A 23,930-nucleotide genomic window follows, 5' to 3' on the forward strand; every position below is an offset into this window, starting at 1 on the left:
TGGAAAAACACCCAGCACTTTTCTTACCTAAGGTAGCCAATACAGGGCAACGCTAAGGTGTTAGAATTGTGAGAAATCATTATCTTGATCAAGAATAATGGATTAAAGAAAATCCTTTTAGAATTGAAAGTAATTGACAGTAAAATTCAAATACCTTAAGTGTTATAGAACAGCCATTCCTTAGGATCTAGAGGAGGATTATGGTAGTGCATGCACCCAAAACCAAACCTCTCATGCAATCCTACTGGTTTTATCCTGACTCTCATTCTATTCATGGAATGAAAATCTTACTAGCTGCTTTTTCAGCTCAAATGTAGTTACTGCAACATCTTTTGTATGAATTTCTTGCTTGGCAATATCCTCTGATATATGTCTGTCATAATGAGTTTATATGAAAAGAGTACGCAAAGGTTCTTATTATAGAATTTGTATGTATCTTGGCACTAGTTGTGGCATTTATTTTAAGAATTTGTTGTTTCTGTATATTTTTATTAGTCAAGTTTTGTTTGTGCTCATTCTTTAAATTAAAAATGCCTGTGATGAGCTGAAATCTTCTAAAACCCCCCCCCATGTTGTCTGTCATTTCTAAGGCTACCAGGATGCATCAATAGTTCAAATTTCACTTCCTTTTAATTCTTTTTAAATAATACACATGCATGCAGGGTTGGGTATTATGTGAAAATGTATTTTGAACAACAGTGAATCTGAGACACGGACATCAGTAGGAAAATAATGAAGCATTTTACACAGCTCCACCCAGTTTGACCGTTAAAATATTGTCTTCTACTTTAGTCTTTCTAACTTCTATCAATGTTATGAGTGTTAAATCAATTCGCATTGAGATGGCTTCTTACTTCACAGACATCTGTGCCTGACTTATATTGCTATTAGCAAAGCAGATATATCATCTTTTTTTTGGAGCAGAATTAGTCATAGATTCATAGAATAGTTAGGGTTGGAAGGGACTTTAAAGATCGTCTAGTTTCAACTCCCCTGCCATGGGGAGGGACATCCCACTAGATCAGGCTGCCCAAGGCCCCATCCAACCTGGCCTTGAACACCTCCAGGGATGGGGCACCCACAACTTCCCTGGGCAACCTATTCCAGTGTCTCACCACTCTCATGGTGAAGAAATTCTTCCTAATGTCTAGTCTAAATCTGCCCCTCTCCAGTTTATACCCATTCCCCCTCATCCTATCACCACAAGCCTTTATGAATAGCCCCTCTCCAGCTTTCCTGTAGGCCCTTCAGGTACTAGAAGGTCGCTATAAGATCTCCTCTGAGACTTCTCTTTCCCAGGCTGAACAAGCCCAACTCTCTCAGCCTGTCCTTATAAAGAAGGTGCTCCAGCTCTCCCATCATCATTGTAGCCCTCCTCTGGACCCGTTCCAACAGCTCCATATCCTTCTTACATTGAGGATTCCAGAGCTGGACACAATACTCCAGATGAGGTCTCACAAGAGAGGAATAGAGGGGCAGAATCACTTCCCTCGACCTGCTGGCCACGCTTCTTTTGATGCAGCCCAGAATGCGGTTGGCCTTCTGGGCTGCGAGCGCACATTGCCGGCTCATGTCCAGCACCCCCAAGTCCTTCTCTGCATGTACTGAAAACGGGGATTGTCCCGATTCAGGTGTAGGACCTTGCACTTGGCCTTGTTGAACCTCATGAGGTTCTCAGAGGCCCACTTCTCCAGTCTGTCCAGGTCCCTCTCTATGACATCCCATCCTTACTAGTCATATTTGTTTAAATGAAGTATGACTTCAGCACTGGTGAAAAGTGCTGGACTGACAGCTGTTGAAGAGGAGCACTTGGATTTCTGTGGAACAGAAGACAGAATTGCTTTGCTTTGCTGGCGTACCTCTGCCCTGACCTCGGGCACATCACTGGTAATAATTGGACAAGTTTAGTCTCCAAGATGATTTTGAATCTGCCTTCTGCTTTGAGTCTGATGGCAAACTGCCAGATGAATTTGCTTGAAATGAACTTCCTCACTGGCAGCTAGACCAAGACTATGTGAAATATGTTCACTTTGTCTATCAAATAGCCTTCAGTAACGACTTAGGACAGTTGAGCTTGCTGCAGGTCTCCTGCTTTCTGTCTTCCCTTCCAGCTCAGTTTTAACTGAATCATATCCCTGCTTAACCATGGGATTGCAGTCGAGTCAGCATGTAGCTCAAAGGAGGAGGAGGTAAGCTCAAACAGTAAAAGTAAGGAATAAGAATATAAGAATGTGGCAAGCTTGATTCAGATTGGCTTATTTATTCTGACACTGCAAGACTGCAGATTAGTGGGCTGATCCTGGTTTAAACTGATAATTTGGGGTGAAAACATCTAATGTTGAAGTCTTATTAAGGCTAGAGGCACCCAGCTCAGCTGTGCCATTCTAAAATTAGTTAAAATAACAGAGCCTTATAGAATCCTAGAGAGAAATATATTCCAGCTTTTTCATTTTATATTGAAACTCATACCATCCTGAATTATGAAGAAGGCCCTGAATTATTTTGCATGTGCAATGTAGTTATATTGCATTGCATTAATATATACTGCATTGCATTAATCTTGCTTGTTGTAGTCTCGCTATGTTTTCAAAAAGTTGTGTCCATCTGTGTTTGCTTGTTGGCTTTTTTCCCCCCTCATATTAAAAATCTCACCCTGAATGAGTTTCGTAAATATTCAGTCTTGACTTCAGCTTGCATTGCAGTGTCATCAATTATGACAGACTGCTGCCTCTTCTCTCCACTCTTCATCTTTTCCCTGTCAAAATGCACCCTTTGGCAGAATATTTTTCAAGGGCTAAATGTGAGTCTGAGGGACTCACTGTCAAGGTATTTTTCATAATTTCAAAAATATTTTTCTCTGCCTCTTGTTTATAATTACCTCTTGGAAACTTCAAATTGAAATGTTTCTTTACTGTGTTTTTTATCACGTGCACACTCCCTTGAGATGGCAGGACAGATTTGGAAGTTATTAATATGTTTTTTTACCCTTTGGGAATGGCGAGGAAGAAGGGAAAAGACTTATGACATAGTACATATAATGTATTCCCTCCTGACACCCTCATCTCAATAAATACTAAAGATTTTATATGAGTGCCAAAAACTGGTCTGATAATCCCTATTGTGGGAGGGCTTTTCCTCCCTTCCTCCTATATGTTTAAAGCCAGCTGCTTGTGGTCCTTGCATCCGATAGTGGATGAATAATGGAACCCTAAAGCCACAGCAACTGTTTGCAGCCTGGGAAGAGGCACAACTGAATACTTAGAGACTTTTTTTTTGTCTCTTTTCTCTGCTGTTCTGGTAACTGTGGATTTGTTTAGATCCCAAGGTATCTACAAAGCTTGTGAGGTAGCCAAGCAAGTTTTCTCACCAAGATCTCCTTGGTAAATATTGAGATAGCTTCATTTGCACAGTCTCTGAAGCATTAAACACGACACTCGTTTTCCTTCTTTTACTATAATATGTATGTTAACTTTGCCTACAGTGCTGCCAGCATGTCATTTTATTATGAGATTCATGATTATGGAGCTTCTTTTCTCTGTAGTTTCATCTCTAATTTTTTGTTCGTGTATCAGTTTTGGCTGTTAATTGAAAAGAGTTCTCTGATGAACATGAAAGCAGTTTTTACCTGCAAACCCAAGAGCAAACAAGAAAAGCTCAAATGAAGGAAGTGACATAATAATAATTTGAGAGCTTATAATTTTGAAGCTAGTCCAATAATTTTGCATATCGGGGTGATGTTTCAGCTTTCATCCATGAAAGCAGCTCTGTTAAAGTGAATATTTGTTCAGACACCCCCTTTCCATATACCCTTATTCTCTGCAGCTGCGTTTTCCCTGAAATAGGTCTTGGTTTGTGTGTTTGATTTTGAAGAAAATCTTTTTACTCAGAGTACTGATTTCATAAGGTGAAAGACAAAAAGACTCTCTAGAGAGTGTGTTGTTAATGTTGATTTTGCCTTAAGGTCACAGGCTATTTTACTAATAGAGGAGAATAGGGCAGGTTGCTTCTATCAGATGACATTAATATCACCTTCTCTTTAATGATGTAAAATGTTGATCTGGGATATGGGAAGATGCATATATGTTCACCTGTTTTTCTTTAGGTTCTGTTTTCCTCCATGGAAAATGTCCAAATTACAATTTCTTATCTATTATCAAATCTGCAATTCTTATTTAATTGGAACCTAAGAATTTAGTGTTTGGTAAGCATGGAAGCCATACCCAAGATACATTATAGTCAGTGTAGGAGTATTGGTGCTGTTTCTGAAAGCCTCTCTGCTGGAAGATACAAGTGTAAAATGTGGTTTTCCTTGGCTTCCACAGCTGGCCAGGTTTGGCTGAGTGGTGCACGTGATTCGTTTTGCTTGTATGTGCTAAGAGCTGAGGGGTGGTATTGTCTTAACACATGTTGGTTTTGCAGGGACTGCCTGACACTTTAAGGCAATGGTGATCATGCCCTAAGAAGTTGAGGAGAGTCGAACCATTACATTCAGTGATTCACAGGCTATTATTTTGGTTTTTTTTCATTTAGTGTTTTGAATCTGTAACAAATAATTTGTAAGCTTTGTGTTTCTGAAAAACCTTTTTTCATCAGTTCTGTGACTGAAAGACTAATCCAATCTCCTGCTTCGAGGACTGTTGCTTCTTGTGCATACATAGAGGAGGAGTATGGCCTGCTGGTTAAAATGGGGAACTACTGGGATGCAGTAGTGTGCAGTTCCACATCATTTCCATATGACCTTGGGCAAGATGTGTCAGATAGAACTTACTTCACAGGGGCATAATATAGCTGAATTGATGAGATTTTAGTGCTTTTAGATCCTCTTGAGTAAAGTTACACAAAAAGAAATTACTATCATAGCAGAACAGTTGTGAAAGTAAAGTAGAAGAACTGGCATGATGAGGATACAATCTATTGACTCTTTTTTGGCTATTTAAAAACTTTTCTAACTTAGTTTAGGTTTCAAAAGTTGATGCGCTGTGGGTTTGTTTCTGTCCTTGATCTGCATGTGCAGCTCCCATTAGTGCCAGCAGGATCCGTGCGCCTGCATCACGAGAGGAGAATAGACCCCTGTGAGCGTAATGATAAGTTAGGTAGCCTCTCGTGGCTCTGTGTATGATTTCTGATCTATTGTGCCAGAGATACTCCAGCATGAGAGAGAACTGCTGTCATTTTCAATAGGAAGTGAGAACTTTAAGAGCTCGAGAACTGTCCTCTTCTTTGAATAGCACTTTTGCTGCATGAAGTGTAATTTATTTTTATCACAGCAGGCATAAAGCTTCCAGGTTTTCATAAAGAAAAATGATCCATATAGTGCCCATGTCGATTGAACGATCATTTGAAAACCTGTAAATTCAAAACACAGCCCTTTCTCAACACAAAGCATTGTTCCTTTTTGCTGCAGCTTTTAATTTTTTTTTTAATCTGGGACTTTTGTGAGTACTTCAGATGTACTATAAAACTCTGTTCATCTCGGTAATTATTTTTCCAGCCATCAGTTTGCCTGTAGCAGGACACGTTATTTAATTATAGGAACAAAAACTTCTTCAGGCAGGACTTTTTGTGCTTTCAAGGCAGTACTTCCTCAACTTTTATTTATTTATTTTTTTTATTAAGTAGCAAATTTGAATCAATCATTAAAATTTGGGAAGAATGGGGGGGAAAAAGGAGAGGAAAGGGTGGGAGAAAGGGGGAAGAGAAAGAAATTGTTTGTATCTCACCCGATACACAAATACCCAAAAAGAAAAGACAACAAAGCGAGACCTATTATTAGTTCTACAACTTGTCAGTTTGATTAATGAATGGTTGCGCCTCTCTCTTCTGAGAAAACACTACATCTTTAAATGATGTCCATTCTTGGGTGTAGAAACCCCGCATTGTATCTGTTAGTGCATAATTGGACTGTCTTTTAATACAAGCAGAGGCACTTGTTTCTGAATATAAACCCTGCACCTCAACAGGTCAGGGAGATAGTAAAAACCTGTTGTTGGGCTTTGTCATGGGGAATAATGGAGTCACTAATCTACTTGATCTCTGGGAGTCAGATAAAGAAGAAAGTGAAGGATGCATACATTTCAAAGATGGAAGGCACTTGTAAAAGCAATTTCTTTGGAGGGAAAAAGTAGAGCAAAGGCAGTTGGAAACCTTTTAATTAGTACTAATTACCTCAGCAGAAAACGTTGGAGGCTTGAAAGGATTTGTGTCAGCAAGTGAAAGATCAAAGATTGCGGCGCTCGCATTTTAATCTGTTGGCTATAAAAACGAGTAAGGGGGTAGTAATGGGGCCCATGAGAATGACAACCCAGGTGGTGGAGGCCTTAATCCCTTCTTTACTGCTCTCGCCCCAGGCCTAGTTCCAATTACATAATAAGATGATTTAATTTTTGTTTTAATTTTAACAAAAATTAAGTTTATTTTAGCCTTCAGTGAGGGCAAGATAAGCTTTCCGGACAAAATGCTGTCAATTTATTTCTTTTAATGTTTTAAGTCCAAGCCTTTATTCAGCCAATTTTTTCCCTAAGTGGCTGAAGTTGCTATATAAAAGGCCATGAGGCAGCAAAGGTGCTTTGATGTGGTGAAACGGGGTGGGGTTGGCAGCCGTGACTGGTGGCCTCTGTGGCGGCACTGGGAAATCCGGTCGTGCCATGAGTGAGCCTTCTTTTATTTATTTATTTGGTTGGTTTAGTTTGGTTTCCTTTCTTTTTTCTTTTTCTGCTTTTTCTCCTCCTTCCTCCTCTTTCTCCTTTCTATTTTTCGTCCTTTCCCCCCCCCCCGTGTTAAACTGCCTAATTATATCGGCAAGGAATAGTCCATAGGCATGCTCGCTGCGATGCTTCACTCCTCTGTTTCCTTTCCAAACACGGGCAGATTCACATGATCACATGTGAGGTCAACTACATCCTTATTTTTGTGGCTTGAGCAGGTCATGTGCCTCTCAGAAATCTAATTGTCATCAAATTCCTCAACTGACAAAAGAATGAGCACATGGTTTAGGCTGATGGCTGAAATGTGGATTTCAAATGGATAAATTTATGTTCAGGAATCTCCAGTGCTTCCACGCAGCCAGACCCAGCTGTTGTGTCGAATGGGGAGGTAGATGCATCTTGAAACAGCAATGTGTTTACAATTCAGCTCATGCAGTCCAGTGTTGTCTGTACTCAATAAAGTAGTAGGGTTTGAGTTTTTGTTAATTGTACCTGTACAAAAAATTATACTATTTATGCTCTGAGGATTCAAGCACAGTATGTTGCAGCTGCTTGTGCATTAATTTTTATAGGTAATTGGACTAAAAATCTGGAGGCAATGACAACACTATCAGGCCTATATTGTAGCTTAAACCTTTAAACTTCTTGTTCAATGCTTAGCAACAAAAGCTCGAAACAAACTTTGAACTACACACTTTATTGAGTTTTTAATATTCAAAATACGCTTAATATGTATATGACTTAGAAATTCCTTGACAGTATATAATAGAGCATCCTCAGCTACTAGACTTTGCTGCTTGTAATTCAGCCTCCGACCTCAAATTCTTACGGAGTTTGATTTTATTCTGACATAGTAGAAACCACAGTTGATTTATAAGTACTACAGTTCTAAATGCAGTCTTGTGGTCCCTCAGTAGCTCTATATGTGTTGGCGTGACTGTAAAACTTGAAAAATACTTAGATATCCAAGTTCAATGTTGTCTTTCTTTTGCTTGTCTTTTCCTAATCTGTGGAATATCTTTTTTTTTTTTTTTTTTAAAAAGAATGGTTTAAAGCTGCAGTAGGGAAGAATTAGACTGGAAGTTAGGAAGCATTTCTTTACTGAGGGGGTGGTTACACACTGGAACAGGCTGATGCCTGAACTGGTTGATGCCCAAGCCTGTCAGTGTTTGAGGTATTTGCTTACCTCTTGGTCTGTCCTTGATTGGTCAGGCACTTGCACTAGACAATCATCATAGCTCCCTCTCAATTGAGAAATAGTATATTCTTTTTCTTGGGCATAGAAAAACAACTGAACCGAGACCTTTGCCTCTTTCTAGGGCAGCGTAGGGGAATAATTCTAGCTTGGTTTTCAAGGTGGTTCTTTCCTGTCAGAGCAACTCCATCAGGGACTAGAGTGAGTGACTGACCCTCTGAAGATGCTCAGAAGGATTCAAGGTGCTACAGGGTTATCTGTGGCTCCAGGAGATGTCAGGGTAGTGCCTTTACTGTAATGTGATCTTAGAACTTCTTGTATTGCGATGTGGTATGCAGAGCATATGTATGGGCATAGTGAAAAATCAAGAGTGTATTGGTAGAATCTGTGTTTTTGTAGTTTTTCATCATCATCTTCCTCATCCCTAGACTATCAAATCCACAGTTAAGTGTCTTTTGAAGGTGAGATTTATGCTGGGCTATACTTTATCAATCAGATTTTAGAACATCTTATTAATTAAAGTGTTGGGTAGGGGGGGAAGAAACTCAACACAAAAAAACTTGCTGTAGATTCTCTTAAGTCCATACTTTTTTACTGTAAGATTGCCAGTTGCTGTCTTTCCCTATCAGTGTGTTCTGTGGTTCAATTTTAAATATCCTTCCTGTATAGAAATGGAGAATACTGACAAGAGGACACTATTCAGCATTTTTTAGTGATGTGCATGTTCCCTTTTTTTTTAAAGTTACGTATGAATCAGAAGAAATGTATTTGTTGTCTACTACATATATTTATAGGAAATTTTATTATTCAGAGTGTGATAGTCTTTGTAATTTCAGAGACTGAATTCGAGAGTCTTGTTTTGAACCAATGCGTTTCACTGTTAAATACCGTATACTTCCATTGCTGAGGTAATGTGTTAATATCGCTCACTATTTTGCATAATGTGAGTAATGGGAAAAATAACCAAAATGAAACCCAAAATGAAATCTGAATTAAACTATTATTCAACTACTATTATTCAGACTAATAATTTTCGTTGTTTTGACTATGCATTTATTGCTAACTTTATTGTAAACAATTTTAATGCATTTTGCAAGAGTTTCACTGAAATGTGAAAACCCACAATTTTCACTGAACTGATTTAATGAACAGATTATTATACTAAAGTATTCTCAAAGATTAAAAAGATACAAGCACATTCTAATATCTGAATTTGAACTCACATGCATCAATCTTTGCAGAATTGCCATTAGGCCGACTAACACAAAAAGTTGTACAAATATTTAGTCCTGAGAAGTTATCATGCAATAGTGTTTGACTGAGTGCAGTGTGTGGTAACAATTCCCAAAAGTCACAGGGTGTTTCCTTGCTTTCTGCTCTTTGCAAGGGTGATTTATGAGTTTACAAGTTCCTTCCCAAACTCTGTAATTGCCCGAACAGTTCCCCAGATGGACTATATCCAAGTTGGTATAAAACAGCACTCATTGCAGCTGGGCTGTCTAATTCATCTTGAGTTAGGTAAAGGACTTCTTGTTCTTTTTGTCTTTATTTAGATTTGTTACCTCTCTAGAAGCTCTGTACTGTGGTAATTGGTGCCACCTTCCCCTCAAACACCAGATATGCCTGAAAGGGAAACAAAGCTCTGTTTAGGGAGACTTAGCTGAAAGCTTTCAGTTTTAGGAGTGGAAACAAGGACAAATACTTGTAGAACCTCAGTCTTTGTATGTACTTTGCAGGTCACCTTTCCACTTGCTGAATAAGTCTTCTCTAGGACTCTTGGAATGGGTTCCACCAGGTACTGCTTCAGGTCCAAGTGTCTCCAATGCATCTTCTCAGTTTTGACATCAGTTCTGATTTAGTACTGACAGAAACAAAAAACTTTGGTTATAATGCTTGTAAACAGTTGGTGATTCTCTGGTTTGTGTCAAGTGGCTTCTCCTTGCCCTGAGCACGACAATTTCCTCTTCCTCCCTGCTGGGTGTTAAACTGGTCAGTTATGTCTCACTCCCACCGGACTTGACCTGTCTGGAATTCATCCCATCTTGCTAAGTATTATACAGGACATATATACATACGTGTCACAAATGATCTGATGTATGCTGCTAGCTTTCTGTAAAGAGATGAAACAGGATATGAAGTTAACACTGATGACAGACCCAGTAACACACTAACTTTGCTTAAAGACGCCCATGAAAAACTTTTTCCCCACTTAACAGTTTTTCTGGTGTAGGAAGGTTCTGTATGTACAGTTCAGTGGAGATTGCGCAGGCGTAAGCGTAAGTAAGAGAAGTTGTCTGCTTGTGTATGCTTGCATTTTAGAGTAAAGCACACCCATGTGGAAGATGTGCTGTTCAGCAGTTAGGTAGTTGCCTTGAGAGGATTCTTATTTGACTCTGTCGTGTGTAGACCTTGTATGCTTTTATCCTAAGTTTTATAGACCTAATAATCTGTTTACTAGCTTTGGGGTCTTAAATGCTAGTTACAGTAAGGAAATCTGTTACAAATAATGACTTGAATGCAAAAGAAACATTGAAGAGTAAAGATGAAAGTTTGCATGTACTTGGAGATTGTTAAAAGATTTTTAGATATATATGAAAAGTTAATTTCCTAAATTGTTACTAAGGCACCAAAGTGATCTGATCTCCTTAAGGCCCTAAAGTCCTAATGTTTTGCTTTAAAGTCTAAAAGAACTTTGTTTGCTCAGTACATATAAAACGGAAGTGTTCTAAATTAAAACTAGACGTTTAGCTTCCCAATTAAGGCACCTATGCTAACATACAGCTTAAATCTGCATGGCTTGAACAGTCACATTTTGCCATCCTTAGACATCTCTGAACTGATATTTTACCTTAAACTGTTTTGTTTTTTTTTTAAGTCTCCTGTGAACTTAGTATGGAATCATAGAATCTCTTGGTTGGAAAAGACCTTTGAGATCATTGATTCCAACCATACCTTACAACTACTGAACAAGTGCTTAAGCATTAAGGATGCTGATGGGTAAAATGTTTGGAAGATGATGTTGAAAGTTGTACTGTGATTAAAATAAGTACCGAAGGAACACCTAGGTCCTTGATCTGGAAACATAGGGGTGTAAAATATTCTTAAACAAAATTTTTCAATATATAATGAACGTGGAAGCTTGTGTGAACAATTTAGTTGGTGTAATTGACAAAGTTCTCATTTCAATAATGAATGTGATTTTTGGAAGCTTACCAACAGTGGCTTACATGTTGATTCAGTTACTTATGTTTGTTTGAAAAGTGTGCTGTTAAAGTAGATATCATCAAAAAGCATTATTACAATGGATCTCACTTTGCTACTTTATTAAATAGATATTAAAATATTTCAGAGACATTAAACTGAGGATACCATCGAGTATTTAGAGATGAATACAATGGCCGTTAAGTTTTAATTGTCTCTAATCTCTTGCTACCATGGCAATAAAAATAATAACTTTAGAGAGGAATATTCTCTATAATGCTTTATTTGGTAGGAAAATTCTTAGTCAACAAATGCATGTAAGCAGGAACACATATTTTCTGCTTTTCCATCAGTTTAATATGTAAGTTGTATGTTTCTAAAAATATTTGTGTTTTTCTTGTCTCCACTTAACAGCATTTAGAAATCTTTCTTAATATTATCAAAAGCTGAAATATTTTTATTATCGTCGTCTTCTTCCCCCTTCTCAACAAATTTGGTGAGAAAGTTAAAAATCGGAACTGGATCTACTCTATCTTATTTTACTGTGCAGTTCTAAAGTGTTCTGATGAGCCTGGATAAGCTGATGTGGCCTTTAGGGAGAGACACATCAAATATAGGCAGACAGCTCCTGTGTTGGGTAACAAAGACTGAGGAGGTCAAAACTATCCCAACAGGCCTGAGCAGGTCAGTCAGAGGCAAATGTTGGAAATAAAATTTGGTGGGGAGGGGAGTAAGGGGCCTGGGTCAAGTCCTGTTCAAAAAGTCAGCTTTGTCAAAAGCTTCAGTCACATTCTTACCTACAGGCAACCTCTGCTGATCCCAACTCATTAATCGAACTGGAGAGCCGTCTTGACCCTGGCTCCTTCCCTTTGAAGTGTGGTGTCCTCTGCAGCATGAGGAAATAATTTGCTGCCTGATTCAATGAGCCATCACTAGAGCCAGCAGACCTAATGACATGTGAGAATATTAACCTCCTACCACGAAGAGCTGTGAATCTTGAGAGGCAGTCTATAATTCACCCAGCACTCCTGAGCCTTCCCTTTCTGTCTTATTCTTGCACTCACTTTCTCACTCAGAAGGAGAGAGAGTGGAGAGACCTTCTTGTCGTAAAACTTTATTTTCTTCAGTCGTGGGAGCCTTACTGAGCTGCTTGATAATGAGTTACTTTCCTCTTGCAGTTGGATGAAATTTATACTAGAAACCAGACGTCTGTCTTGCATATCATCATTTCTGTTTAAAATATGGCACAGGCTACATAAGTGACATCAAGGGGGTGGTAATCTGAATGCTCACTCAAGTAGGCTATTTTATGTTTCCTTATTTATGTTTCATCATCAAAGGGAAAAAAGTGAAAACAAGAAAACAAACACGCATAGCAGTGGTGTTATTCTGTACAATATGTTTTTCTAGTCAAGAGGATCTTTCTGCACCACCCTCTTTCCTTTCACCTAAAGGGAAAAACAGTTCTGCCTGGCCGAGAACTCTTATATGCACACACAGAGGTGTGTTCTTCTTGCCCTTTGATTCATAATAGAGAAAGATTGTTGGTCTAATCCCACTGCTTTAAAAGTCAGGGCTGTTTTTTCTCTTGTTGACTCCCTTAGCACTTTCCGTCTCAGATCCCCAGGTCTCAATGTCTGGTGAGCTGCAGGAAATGAGCCACTGTTATTCCCGCGGCTAAATAATGAGAGAGGAAGAGCCCAAATGGTCCTGCGTGTATGGTACTCACTGTGGACCTGGTGGCAATTATCAGACTTTACACTTTATATATCCATATATAGTAAAATGCTGTAAGGGTTTTGGTTTATTTTTAATACATTTTCATAGTGTCAGCTGGTGCTGCAAGAGGTCAGAACTTGGAGGTTATGGGTCCAGATGGGAACGGTATCCATCACAGCAAATCCCAAACCAAAAGGACCAAGTTAATCTTGTCTGTCCTAGAAAGCTTTTGGGTTTTTTTGATGTAACTGTACTGGCAAATTTCTCACATTTGGTGGAAACAAAGCTTGCAAAAGCAAATGAAATTACACCAAACATGACCATTTCTGATGCTAAAAGATATTTCTCCACTGGGAGTGAATGTTAGCATAGTTATGCAGCCAAAACCGTTGCGTTGGGAACTGAGCCTGAGTTCTGTTTGGTTACAATTAGAGGTTTTATTTGGTTCTAAGGAGTTATTGGTGGATCTGAGTACAGGCTAAGATACCATACGAAGGGGATAAAGGAGGTTAGGGAGAGGCAAAGCAGGGTAGGAAATAATAAATAAATGGCAGTTATATGCTGTGTAAGAGGTACCTCAGGGTCTGTGATATGTGCGCATGTAGATCCCCATGATTTTGAGTTGTTCTAAAGATATTTTTTAGTGTTGAGTGATTCAGTGTTCTGTCGATTAACAATTCTCTGCTGTCATGCTTGAGCAGTCTATTAGTCGTTCTTACCTCTTAGAGCTGGTCACAAAGGCCAGTCCCCTTGCCTCTCTCTGCTTCATGTTTTTTATTAAGTTTATTAAAACTAGCCAGATTATACTTTCTTATGGCACAGGCTGCGCTTGGTCCATTCATTATGGTTTCTTATCTTGGCAGGCAATCTGAATTGAACGGCAGCTAGTCCATTATGCACATATGAAGCCCATCACTCCTCCAGCAATGGCCAATTCATCAAACGTTTATCTTTTGGCCTCTGAGCAGTACGTCAATTTGCTTGTCAATCCTCAGCCTTGGTTGTTGGGGAAGATGGGAGAAAAATTACTTTTCTTTTCCCCCTTCTCGCTGAACTCTAGTAGTTGAAATGGGCTTTTCTCTACTCTCTCTCCAGGCTTGTTCCTCCCCCATTCTCAGTGCAAAAAGGGGAGGGGCCAGGTTACTATCTGAATTGCAGAGTGACAGATTGATCCAAGATGCAGTAAAGCTTTCATTATGACACTGCCTTTGCACTTGAATTTGCTCATATTTCCATTATAATACTGTTTTGGGGGAGTTTATAAATAGGTTCTCAACTTGGCATCTAGAGCTGCGAGGTGCTTTTTAAGAATAAATACATTATAGGGTTTTTTGTTTGGTTGGTTTTTTTTCTTTTTAAAACATGGTTTATGTTTTGTAAACCCCGGCTTGTTCTTTTTCTGTTTCTAATCAGTAATACTGTCTTGAATTCTTTCGAGTTCAGGAAATGGCAGTGTTTGCTTCTTTATAAAATGCTATTTGTTTTATTAAGACTGAATTCTGTGTTAAGATCAGGGAAAAGGGCAAATGAAGCAACACTCATGTCCAAGTTCGTCTCTTAACGCCTCTAATCTTGTTATTCTTTATTGAATACTTTCAAGAGATTTTAGCAGAAGGGTGCTCAAGTCCATACTTAGGAATACTATTGAAGCGATGCATCCATTGAACTGCAGGTGGTTCTTCCAGAGTGCCCTTTGATAAAATATGAAGGCATATAGTCACTTGCTCTCTGCTTGGTAATTTTTAGCTGTGTTTTGCAAACTATATTTTGTTTTATGATACTTGTTCGATCATTAGATGACTAAGAGCTCATTTTCTGATCCATTTCAAACTATTTTATATGGTTTATGTGCAAACCGCCTTGCCACTGGCTATAGTATTACACGGATTGTCATTTTATTTAAATCTAGACAAAATTGTGACAGTAATATCGTATAAAATCTTGGCATGTTTAATCCTAAAGACGTAATATAAAAACTTCAGCAAAAAAGAAGCCTAACACGAAGGATAAAGCTTGAGCTGTATTGATGGGATATACTCTTGAGTAGAGCTGTATGAAATACGCAGAATGAAATCTGAGACTTTAAGAGAAGTTTCCCACCCCAGTCTGTCTGGTTGCTTCGTGGTGAAGTTGGGCTAGGAAAAGAAATTATCTAGAGTCTTGATAGGAGAAGAATGATGGTTAAAAAACAGAGTGGTTGACTCCAGTATGTTGTGAGCTACCGAAAACTGTAACTGGGATTTGTAGTTTATTTCCCCAGGTAAATAATCCACCTGTATGGAGCACAGATGTAACAGTTGATATTACCTTAATGTTGCAATTTCTTCTGATTTCATTACAAGACTTCGGACAAGTTGGCTACGCTTATCCCTCATAAGTGTCTGGACTTCATGTATTCTCACCTGAAGTTCTGATTCACCCTCTGGAAGTGCCCATCTTTTGTTACTGGCTGTAAGGAATTCTGAGTAACTGGGCTTCTGTAGGCAGAGGAAATGAATCTGCGTTGCCATTTTTCAGATAATTCCATCATCTGAGAAGCTGTTGTTTTCTTCCTCAGGAAATTCTGCCTTTCTGTTTCATAATTGGTAGGAAAGATTTTGAAATGTTGTGAACTTCACATTTAGAATTCACAAGGCCTCTTATCTCTTTTTGTCTATTTATTGACTTGACTTCTGTTTGTGTGAGGTTTGCTGGTGGCTTGGAGGGGTTGAGTAGTTTGGACATTTCTTCTATGCAGTGGAATTTGCTCTGTAAGACTCAGACAAATACTATAAAAAACAGACAAAGAGTCTGTTTTTTCGTGAATCCTCAACATTTGAATGTTTAGCTCTAATTTATGAATATTTTCATCCCAATGTTCTCTGGTAATAAGGTGCCCCACATATTCTTGCATGCTTTTGGTGAATAAGGAAAGGGAGGGGTATAGGTATTCATGGTATTGTATGCCTGAAAAGTAAGTATGATCTTTATATGAAAACTAATTGTAGATCCAGTTCATAACACAGGTTTAACCTTTCCTTACAGAGATCATTTCTTCCCAGACATTTAATGACTCCGGTCATTATTTTGACCAGATTTCTTTTTTTTTTTTTTATTATTATTATTATTTTAGTTTGCTGACTTGTCTTAAGTTTTATTTAAAGAGGTGCGTCCAGATATTTTCTGTCTAGTAACAGAAAGCTGGAAAGTGACATGAAATACTAACATTTTCTCTGATATAAGACCAAACAAAACAATTCATGGTTTGGAAACATGGGTAAGCTTGTTCTCCATTGAACACAGTTTCATGATTCCTGTTTCATGACTTGTCTGGTCTGTACTTGGGGCCTGGGCCACACTAGAAATTCTGGAGGTTCTTTACTTACACTTGGGCACTTTGTTGTTGTTCTGCTTTGGTTCAGAAGTTGTCAGAACTGTCCATTACATGCTCTATTCTATCTTCTCTTTGGATGTATTATCATGCAGAAAAATGGGTATAAACTCTCAGTAGGACTGCAGAAAAGCTATTAAGCTTGAACAGTGTAGAAGTCGGTTTTGGATACTTGTAGTTTATCTGCTATTACTATCCCTGTGTGCAGGAAAAACATAAACCGTTGATTTGCAGTATTTTTGTGATTATAATAATGAGAATGGTTGGTTTGTTTCTGGATTTTTTTTCAGAATTTCAACTGAATTCTTGCCACACTGTTTTCTTTAAAATTGGTTACTTATATTTCTGTATTCACAGGTAAGAGATGTGTTTAGAGCAGAATCCCCTAAAGCACGTTTGAGACTAGAAACCTGAACAAAATCTCAGCCTGAGGGACTTTGCCCAGAAGATTCACTGAACCCCTTCCACCATTGCACAGAATCAGAAGTGGTTTGGGTTTTTTCCTCCTGAATTGTATGCTGTGTTTCAGATTAAATGGAATTTAAAATTCGGACAGGAATCAAAGCAAGTAAACCTGAAATGATGCCTAGTATTCCCAGGAAATTATGCAAAATCTACACTTACACATGCAACTGTCTTACATTTTTATCGATGTAGCATTTATTTATTGCTTTTTGTTTTGTTCTGGTGAAGGTTAAGTCAAAGGACTAGAAGTCAGGAGCTCTGGGTTTTATTTCTTGCCTCATAGAAAATTGCTGGAGGTCACCTTTCATTAGTCACTTAACCTCTTTCTGCTTTACTACAAAATGGAATTTTAGGCTCAGCAGGTTTTTGAAGAGTAATTCATTAATGTGTTTTTTTTTTTTTTTTTAAATGCTTTGTGCTCCTTAGCTGGCAGGTGCTGGAGAAATAGACATTACATTTCTGGTTCTTAAATACTAACATTATCTAATTCTAGGATTCTCTCATTGATTCTCCAGTAATCTGTTAAAACGTAAAAGGCAAGAAAAAAGATATTTTAAAAAGCTCTTGTTTTGTAGCAGCTCTGTCTTTAACTTCTGGTAATGGCGATCTCTTGTCAACAGAGTGCAAATCAATTCCGAGGCAAAAGCCAAACTCTCTCATTTACATATTGTTAACTGCTCTCTCTTTTCCTGTTAAAGAGGAGGAAAAAAAAGTCATTAGATATGAAGCAGCTGTCTTATTAATGGAGGGGTAAGCTAAAACGTAAGGAACGCACTTTTTCAGCATATACTTCTGAACAGATTGTTCTTCCAGACAAGGACAACTGTGGAGCACCAAGGTTTGTCTGTTACCGGAGAGGCTTCTGCTTTTTTACATTTATCAAATCTTGCATTTTATTTGTCAAATACTGCCAAAATGAAGAGCTGCTCTTTTGTTTCACCGTAACTAAATCCCCGTCAGTCCAGAGGAACTGTGTGAAATAGTGTAGTTGACAATTGCCATGCATACGCGTAGAGAAAAAAAATCCCTGCCCTGACATTCCTTTATGATTAAAACTTTGTTACAAACTGTGAATGAATTATGGACAAGAAAGCTGGAAGAAATCATACTGATTAGCCAAAGGACTTGGATAAAATGACATTTCTTAGACCTTTGTATTCCAAAAGATTATTTACTGTCTGCTTACAGAACATCTTAAATCGCTTTGCAGAGGGAGTCGGTTTCCTGGTTAGCGCAGTGTTTTTGTAAGCTAATGAGGGCAAAGCGTGAGCCATAGGCAATGATGCTGGGATATTAGCTGTGACAGGGAGCTTGATCATAATTATCTTAACGAGGATAGGGTTAATTACAGTGGAAACTTAAAGTTTTTTCTGTTTGAATGAGGCGGCGCTGAATACGTTGTGATGTTTTGTCGGTTTGATGTGACTTTGGAAATTGCAATGGAAATCTCTTGGCAGCACTTGGCCTCCTCTGGGAGCAGAGTGTGAGCCCTGCCATGAGGTAACTGAGATGGTACCTGTGGGTGAGATAATGGGCAGCTTTCATGTCATTGCAGCAGGGAAAAGCAACCTGCAAGACACCTTAGTGATGTTTATTAGCCCTTTGAAGCTATGGGAAACAACTGCTTGTCACTGCCCCTCCAGTGCTGGTTGGATTGTGGGGGTGAGGTTGTATGTTTGTGTTAGTACACCAACACAGAGAGACAGTTTTTCTGCTGCACGCTTTGAGAAAACAGTGCAGGTTTAATTTTAGACCAGTTTTCTTTCTTGGGGGATTTCCCTCTTTCTATACCCATCTGTTTTAGGGTGTTTGTGTGCCTCTTGCTATGCTGCATATATACACATAATCCTCTCCTATTTTGTAACAGGCTCATTAAGAAATACTTGAAGTACATTATTATAACTATCTCACCCTCAGTAAAAGTAAGAATGAACTATTTGGTACTGGCTTCTACCCCAGCGTCTCTAAAAAGCTTTCTATATATAGAGATGTGTATATAAAAACCCTACGCACGCGCACACACACACACACACACACAGACACTCTCTCTCTCTCTTTCTCTCTTTCTCACTCTCCTTTCTTATCCCTCATATGCGAGTGGGAAACTGAGGCATGTAGTAGTTATGGGACTTGCAGAAGTTTTCCCCATAAAAGCTATAGTGTGGATTGTACTTAACTTTTAAATGGTGGAGTACAAGTGCTGGACAATAGTGCTTATGTATTGTGATGATAGAAATTGTTGCCTTGAATTTAGTAGTTAGGATCACTGAATGTTGGCAAACACTTTTTTTTCTTCTTTTGTTTCCTGACTAACTCTCTTACTAATTTTGTTTTGGTGGTAGATTTTTTTTTTTCTGGCTGACATGAAAAAAAAAAAATTTCTGCGATTAGCAAGATAACATATGGATGTAAATTTATGTTAATGGCTCCCTCCTCTCTATGCACTGTGTCAGCCCCTCCCATCTGCCCGGGCTCTGAATTTAGGTGATTAAATCACCAAGTGCACACTGCTCTGATGACATGCAAACAACAATTAATAAGCAACCCCCTGTGTAACACGGCTCCTTTTTAACTGAGCAGCTAATAACATTACATGGCAAAAATTATCAAAACCAGACAGGTGTAAGGAGATTTGCGCACTATTTTCCCTGCCTATCTCTGAAGCTAGTACCCTTGTGTTCAGCCTAGGCTTGCGAAAGAAAGGCTGTTTCAATAGGCAACTCCCTCTAGTGTTTCAGGGCCTTTTGTCCCACTTCATGGCTTGTCATTTTGTTTTATGCCTCCCCTGCAGCAGTTTTGGATGTGTGCTTTCTTCTCCTTGCCAGTTGCCAACCACTTGCTGATTCTCATGATAAGAGTATTGTATTTGCATAACATAACTCAGGAACAATGTGTATTTTGCTGCTGACACTGACCAGAGCCCCAGCAATGTTTTTTTTTCACAAAGGACCCATTAACATCCCATAAGGCTCTGTGGTGTTGACAAGGAGGTGGCCTGCTCTGAACTCCTTTGGCAAGTCCAAGTCTTGCATTGAAATGTGAGGTTTGGAAATAATCCACTATTTATATAATTAAGAGTATTTAAGGGGAATTTACTAAACTAGGTTTGTCAAATAAACTGAAATGAAAACTCATAACAGCTTGGTAAACTCACTGCTACTTCCACTGGGTTATTTTGCCTTTAAAAGTTTCTTTGGGGGAAAGCACTGTCTGAAAGGTTAACTGACCACTCTTTTGATCTTGACTTTGTCAAAACCAAGTTTGTTGCAACCCTTTGAAACAGGCAGTTTTAATGCAGCTCCTGACAGTTTACTAGCCTGAATCAAGTCTTTCCACAAGTGCAAAAAGTGTGAGTGTTACTGTGATTGTTTTGGTATAATGTTTATAACTGCAGCCTTTGTTCTTTCAGTTTGAGAAATGGTATTCTCAGTGCATTGCAACAATAGAGGCATTCTGTAGGGTGTAGGCATGGCAAATTTTCTTCAGCGAAATGGCATTAGTAATAGTTGTACCTCCCTTTCAGAATGCCAAGTCAAAGACTTTGAGTTCTTTGGAGTCCTTGGACTGAAATACCCTGTTTCAGTGATGTGCAAATGTTACTGGAGTATTCGTACAGTACCCAGTGTAAAGGTCACAGACTTAATTTAATTTGGTTCTTTGAACCCGTTGATGGTGATTTATAAGTGATCAGTAAGTGGTATCTGTAAAAGCAGTATCTTGTTTTTGTTGGACATGTGAATGCTAAATTGTCAAAGTCAAAACCCATATACTTACTATTTATATTTATGTTTTGCTCCTGTAGAGCTCTCTAACAGGGACCTTGGCTGTATTGTGATCTTTGCCAAAAACTGAGGGGAGGGTGAGGAAATCCCCTCAGTATAAATGTCATTGGAAACTGAATAAATAGCATAGACTGTATCTCCCTTATTCATCACATTTTATAAAACAGCCAGGAGGTACAGTGATGATCTTCCCACTGGTAGGCATAGTAGATCAGCTGTCAAGTCATGCAATCTCAGCATACCTTTAGGTGTCTGGTAGGTGAATGAGCTGTGAATGCGTGTCTGTGCGTATGCTCCGTATACCATGTGTCTTAGTTGATTAATGTGTGAGTTTCTTTTTTTTTTCTGATGGAATGTGTAAGCATTAAGATTCAAGTTTGGAATAGATGCTTTAACAAGGGACCAAAGTGTTCCTTTTAGGATTTTTTCCCCTGCACTTTGCTATCAGAGGGATGAATACCTCCAGAATCTTGTTCGTTTACAAGGCATCAGCTGCACTTCCATGTTGTGAAATGCTCCCTTTTAAAGCTACTCTCTGCAGTCTGACCTGTGGCTTGACATCAGGACAGTAAGTCCTGAAAAGAAAGCAAATGCCTTTTCTGTCTGGAGTAATTCTGCATTTTATTTTGTAGAGAGTGTTTTATTTTGTTTGTGGGGACTCAAGGCAAATTAAGTGGTTAATAAAAAGAAAAAAAAAAATCCCTTCTCCATTTCCTATTATTGCATGTAAGGTAACTGCTAAGAAATGATACTTGAAGTTGTATTTATTATTGTTAGCAGGGTATGATATTTCTTGGCAGAAATGATGGATGACAACTTAAATTTGTGTCCAGGGAATGAAGGTGAACTGTGACAGAGTTATTTATCTTGGGAATGGAGGTTAGGGTCAGGCGAGGCTGGGTGCCTGAAGGCACAAGACATTGACAAATTCATCCTGCAGGCCCCATATCTGAAGCCTTTTGTTTTGAATCCTGGCTACTCACTAAGTGACCCCCATCCTTCATCCTGCCAGCATGTGAAGGATGTGTTGCAGTGCCAGCACTCCCCTTGCCACTAATGCTTGTCATTCACTCTTCTGACAGGCCCAAACCAAAACTATTCCCACTCCTGAAAGGGAAGGTTAAAATATTTATTTCAGCTCATAATGGCCTCCCTGATTTAGTGGAGTATCATTTTTCCTGTTGCCTCTGTCGTTTGCAGGTCACTAGAAGGACTGAAAACATTCACTTACTTGGAAGAGCTGATCTTGGACAACAATCTACTCGGAAATGACCTTCTGTTACCCAGGTTACCCCACCTCCATACCTTAACGCTCAACAAGAACCAAATATCCTTTCAAAGAAATACCTGCAAAATGTCAAATGAGTTTTACGTGTCAGCCAAATTAAAGTATGTGAAATATAGTTCATGTGCAGACAAAGCATTCTCTCGTTTGGCACCTGGAATACTTCATAGTAATTTATTATAGGTCATTCATAAATGAAATGCACCATTATATCTTCCTGTTGCTCCATTTTAGTGAGAGATCTAAGTTATGGCTCTGAAGAAATCTTTCTAATAGATAAAATAGAGAAAGAAAATAATGTCAGTGCTACCAGTGTGCAGCAGTGCCTGGGTTTGCTTGGGGTTCTGTTGCAGGCTGACCTCTAGTGGAATAGAGAGCACAGTGAAACACTGTGGAGTTTTTATGCTTTATATAGCTCTGAAAACATTAAAGTAAAATAAAATGAAACAAACAAAACAAAAACAAGAAATGCAATACCTTTCCCTGTTTAAATGAAGTTGGCAGTAAGCAAAATTTGGTACGTGCCATGCAGCAGCAGCTGTAAAAGCAACTTGTTATATTCTGTGTTCCAACTCTATAGAAATGCGTATGAAATGCTGTACAAATCAAGGTCTTAATACATTAAAGTATTTAGATGGATGGTTAAGTTCATTGATAACCAATCAAGCACTTCTCTGTATGCCCAAAGTTAGTACCTGCTTTAGTTTATTCAGAATAAATAAATATTATAAATACATATTTTAGCGTTTGCCTGGGTGCGCTGCTGAATTGGAGCCTCCAGTTTGTAGGCTTACAGAGGACAGTCTGTAAAAACAAATTATCTGCAAGGGAGAGGCGTGGACTTGATTATGAAATAATTTTCACCCTTCTGGAGGTTTGAAGATGCATAATCTTTGGTTTCACAAACGTGAAGGGTGACCACATTGTGGCCCAAAGGCCAACTGAAGCCTGCAGAACACAGACCAGGAAAGCCTTCTCCTTACAATTGCTGCAGGAGGACAAAGCTACTCAACTACAGGCTTTTGTTACAGGCAGTGTAAACAGAGAGCAATTTACCTCCTACTAAAGCAGAATCCTCCTACTGAGGGGAATAAAAATAACTGCAGATTGTATGATTTCTGCAATTATTTTTGACTCTATAAATAAATAAAAATCAGCAGAGTTACTTTTGTTCTTGGGGCCCTGGAGATGTGCCAAGGGCCTCCCTTGAGTCCTAACTGTCGTTACTGTACGAGGTATTTGGCTAGATTTCTGGTTAATGCCAGGATTCTGTGGGCTGGATTTGAGCAACTGGGTTTACTGTTTCCTGGAAAATCTGAACTTAGGGACACTTCGAAGAATGTGCAAGAACATTTTTGTGGCGGTACGTCTGATGCAGTGCATCTCCTTGTACCAAGCACGAAATGTAAATGTGGCCGTAAGGACTCCAAACGTGTGAGTATATTCGTCCTCTGTGGGGGTGCCAAGGTGGAGCTTTGCCCTTGCCAGCAAGAGGGCCAGGGGTATTGGATAAGAACACAGTGAACAAAATCAGAGGGGAAAGAATTATCCTGCCAGTAATATTCTTTGAAGACTTTCTGCTGGTCTCACAGACATACTTAAAATAGCATTGTCAAGCAAGTAAGCTCTCAGTGATAACATGAGAAGAAGGATTTGATCTATCCTGGGATTTTTTAAATTCCATCTTAAAACTATGACGTTAGAGCTCCAAGAGTGTTGAGCTACCGGGGTTATAGAAATAACGTATACATTTTCTAGTGTGCTGTCAACAGAGGAGTTGCAGAAATGTTTGTAAAATGCCTAATGTATACAAACTGCCCAGGGAAGAAAACATAACTACTGTCCATCATTAACATTTATAGCCCTAGGGAGCAGTGATCTCATAGGAAGATACAACAATCCTTAGAGGCACAGAGACCTTTCAGATTCCTCTCTTCGGTCTGGGTACCTGAGTTGAAAGTGTTCTCTCTTGAATGTGAATCAACTTCTTCTAATGAACGATTTCTGTTGAATTCTATGTAAAATAGTTCAAATAAAAATGTACATCTAATAGAATAATGTATTTTAATTATAGTAAAGATAGTTTAGTATGTTACAGTAGCACTACAGAAAGAAAGGCCAGAAGTGAGCAAATAATACTGATCGGAAACAAAACTTCAGTTGTAGGAATTTTACCTTGAATAAATCAATATATACATATGGTGAGGTG

General features: G+C 38.7%; 1 protein-coding gene across 1 annotated transcript in view; it reads left to right on the forward strand.

The window, feature by feature from the left end:
• Positions 1-23,930, forward strand: part of LRMDA (leucine rich melanocyte differentiation associated) — a 602,786-nt gene that overhangs the window by 307,539 nt on the left and 271,317 nt on the right. The window contains exon 3 of the mRNA XM_054071217.1: positions 21,637-21,763. Coding sequence (XP_053927192.1) covers positions 21,637-21,763 — 127 coding nt within the window. The remainder of the gene's footprint in view (positions 1-21,636; positions 21,764-23,930) is intronic.

Source organism: Cuculus canorus, chromosome 7, assembly GCF_017976375.1.
Source record: "Cuculus canorus isolate bCucCan1 chromosome 7, bCucCan1.pri, whole genome shotgun sequence".
Classification (NCBI taxonomy): domain Eukaryota; kingdom Metazoa; phylum Chordata; class Aves; order Cuculiformes; family Cuculidae; genus Cuculus; species Cuculus canorus.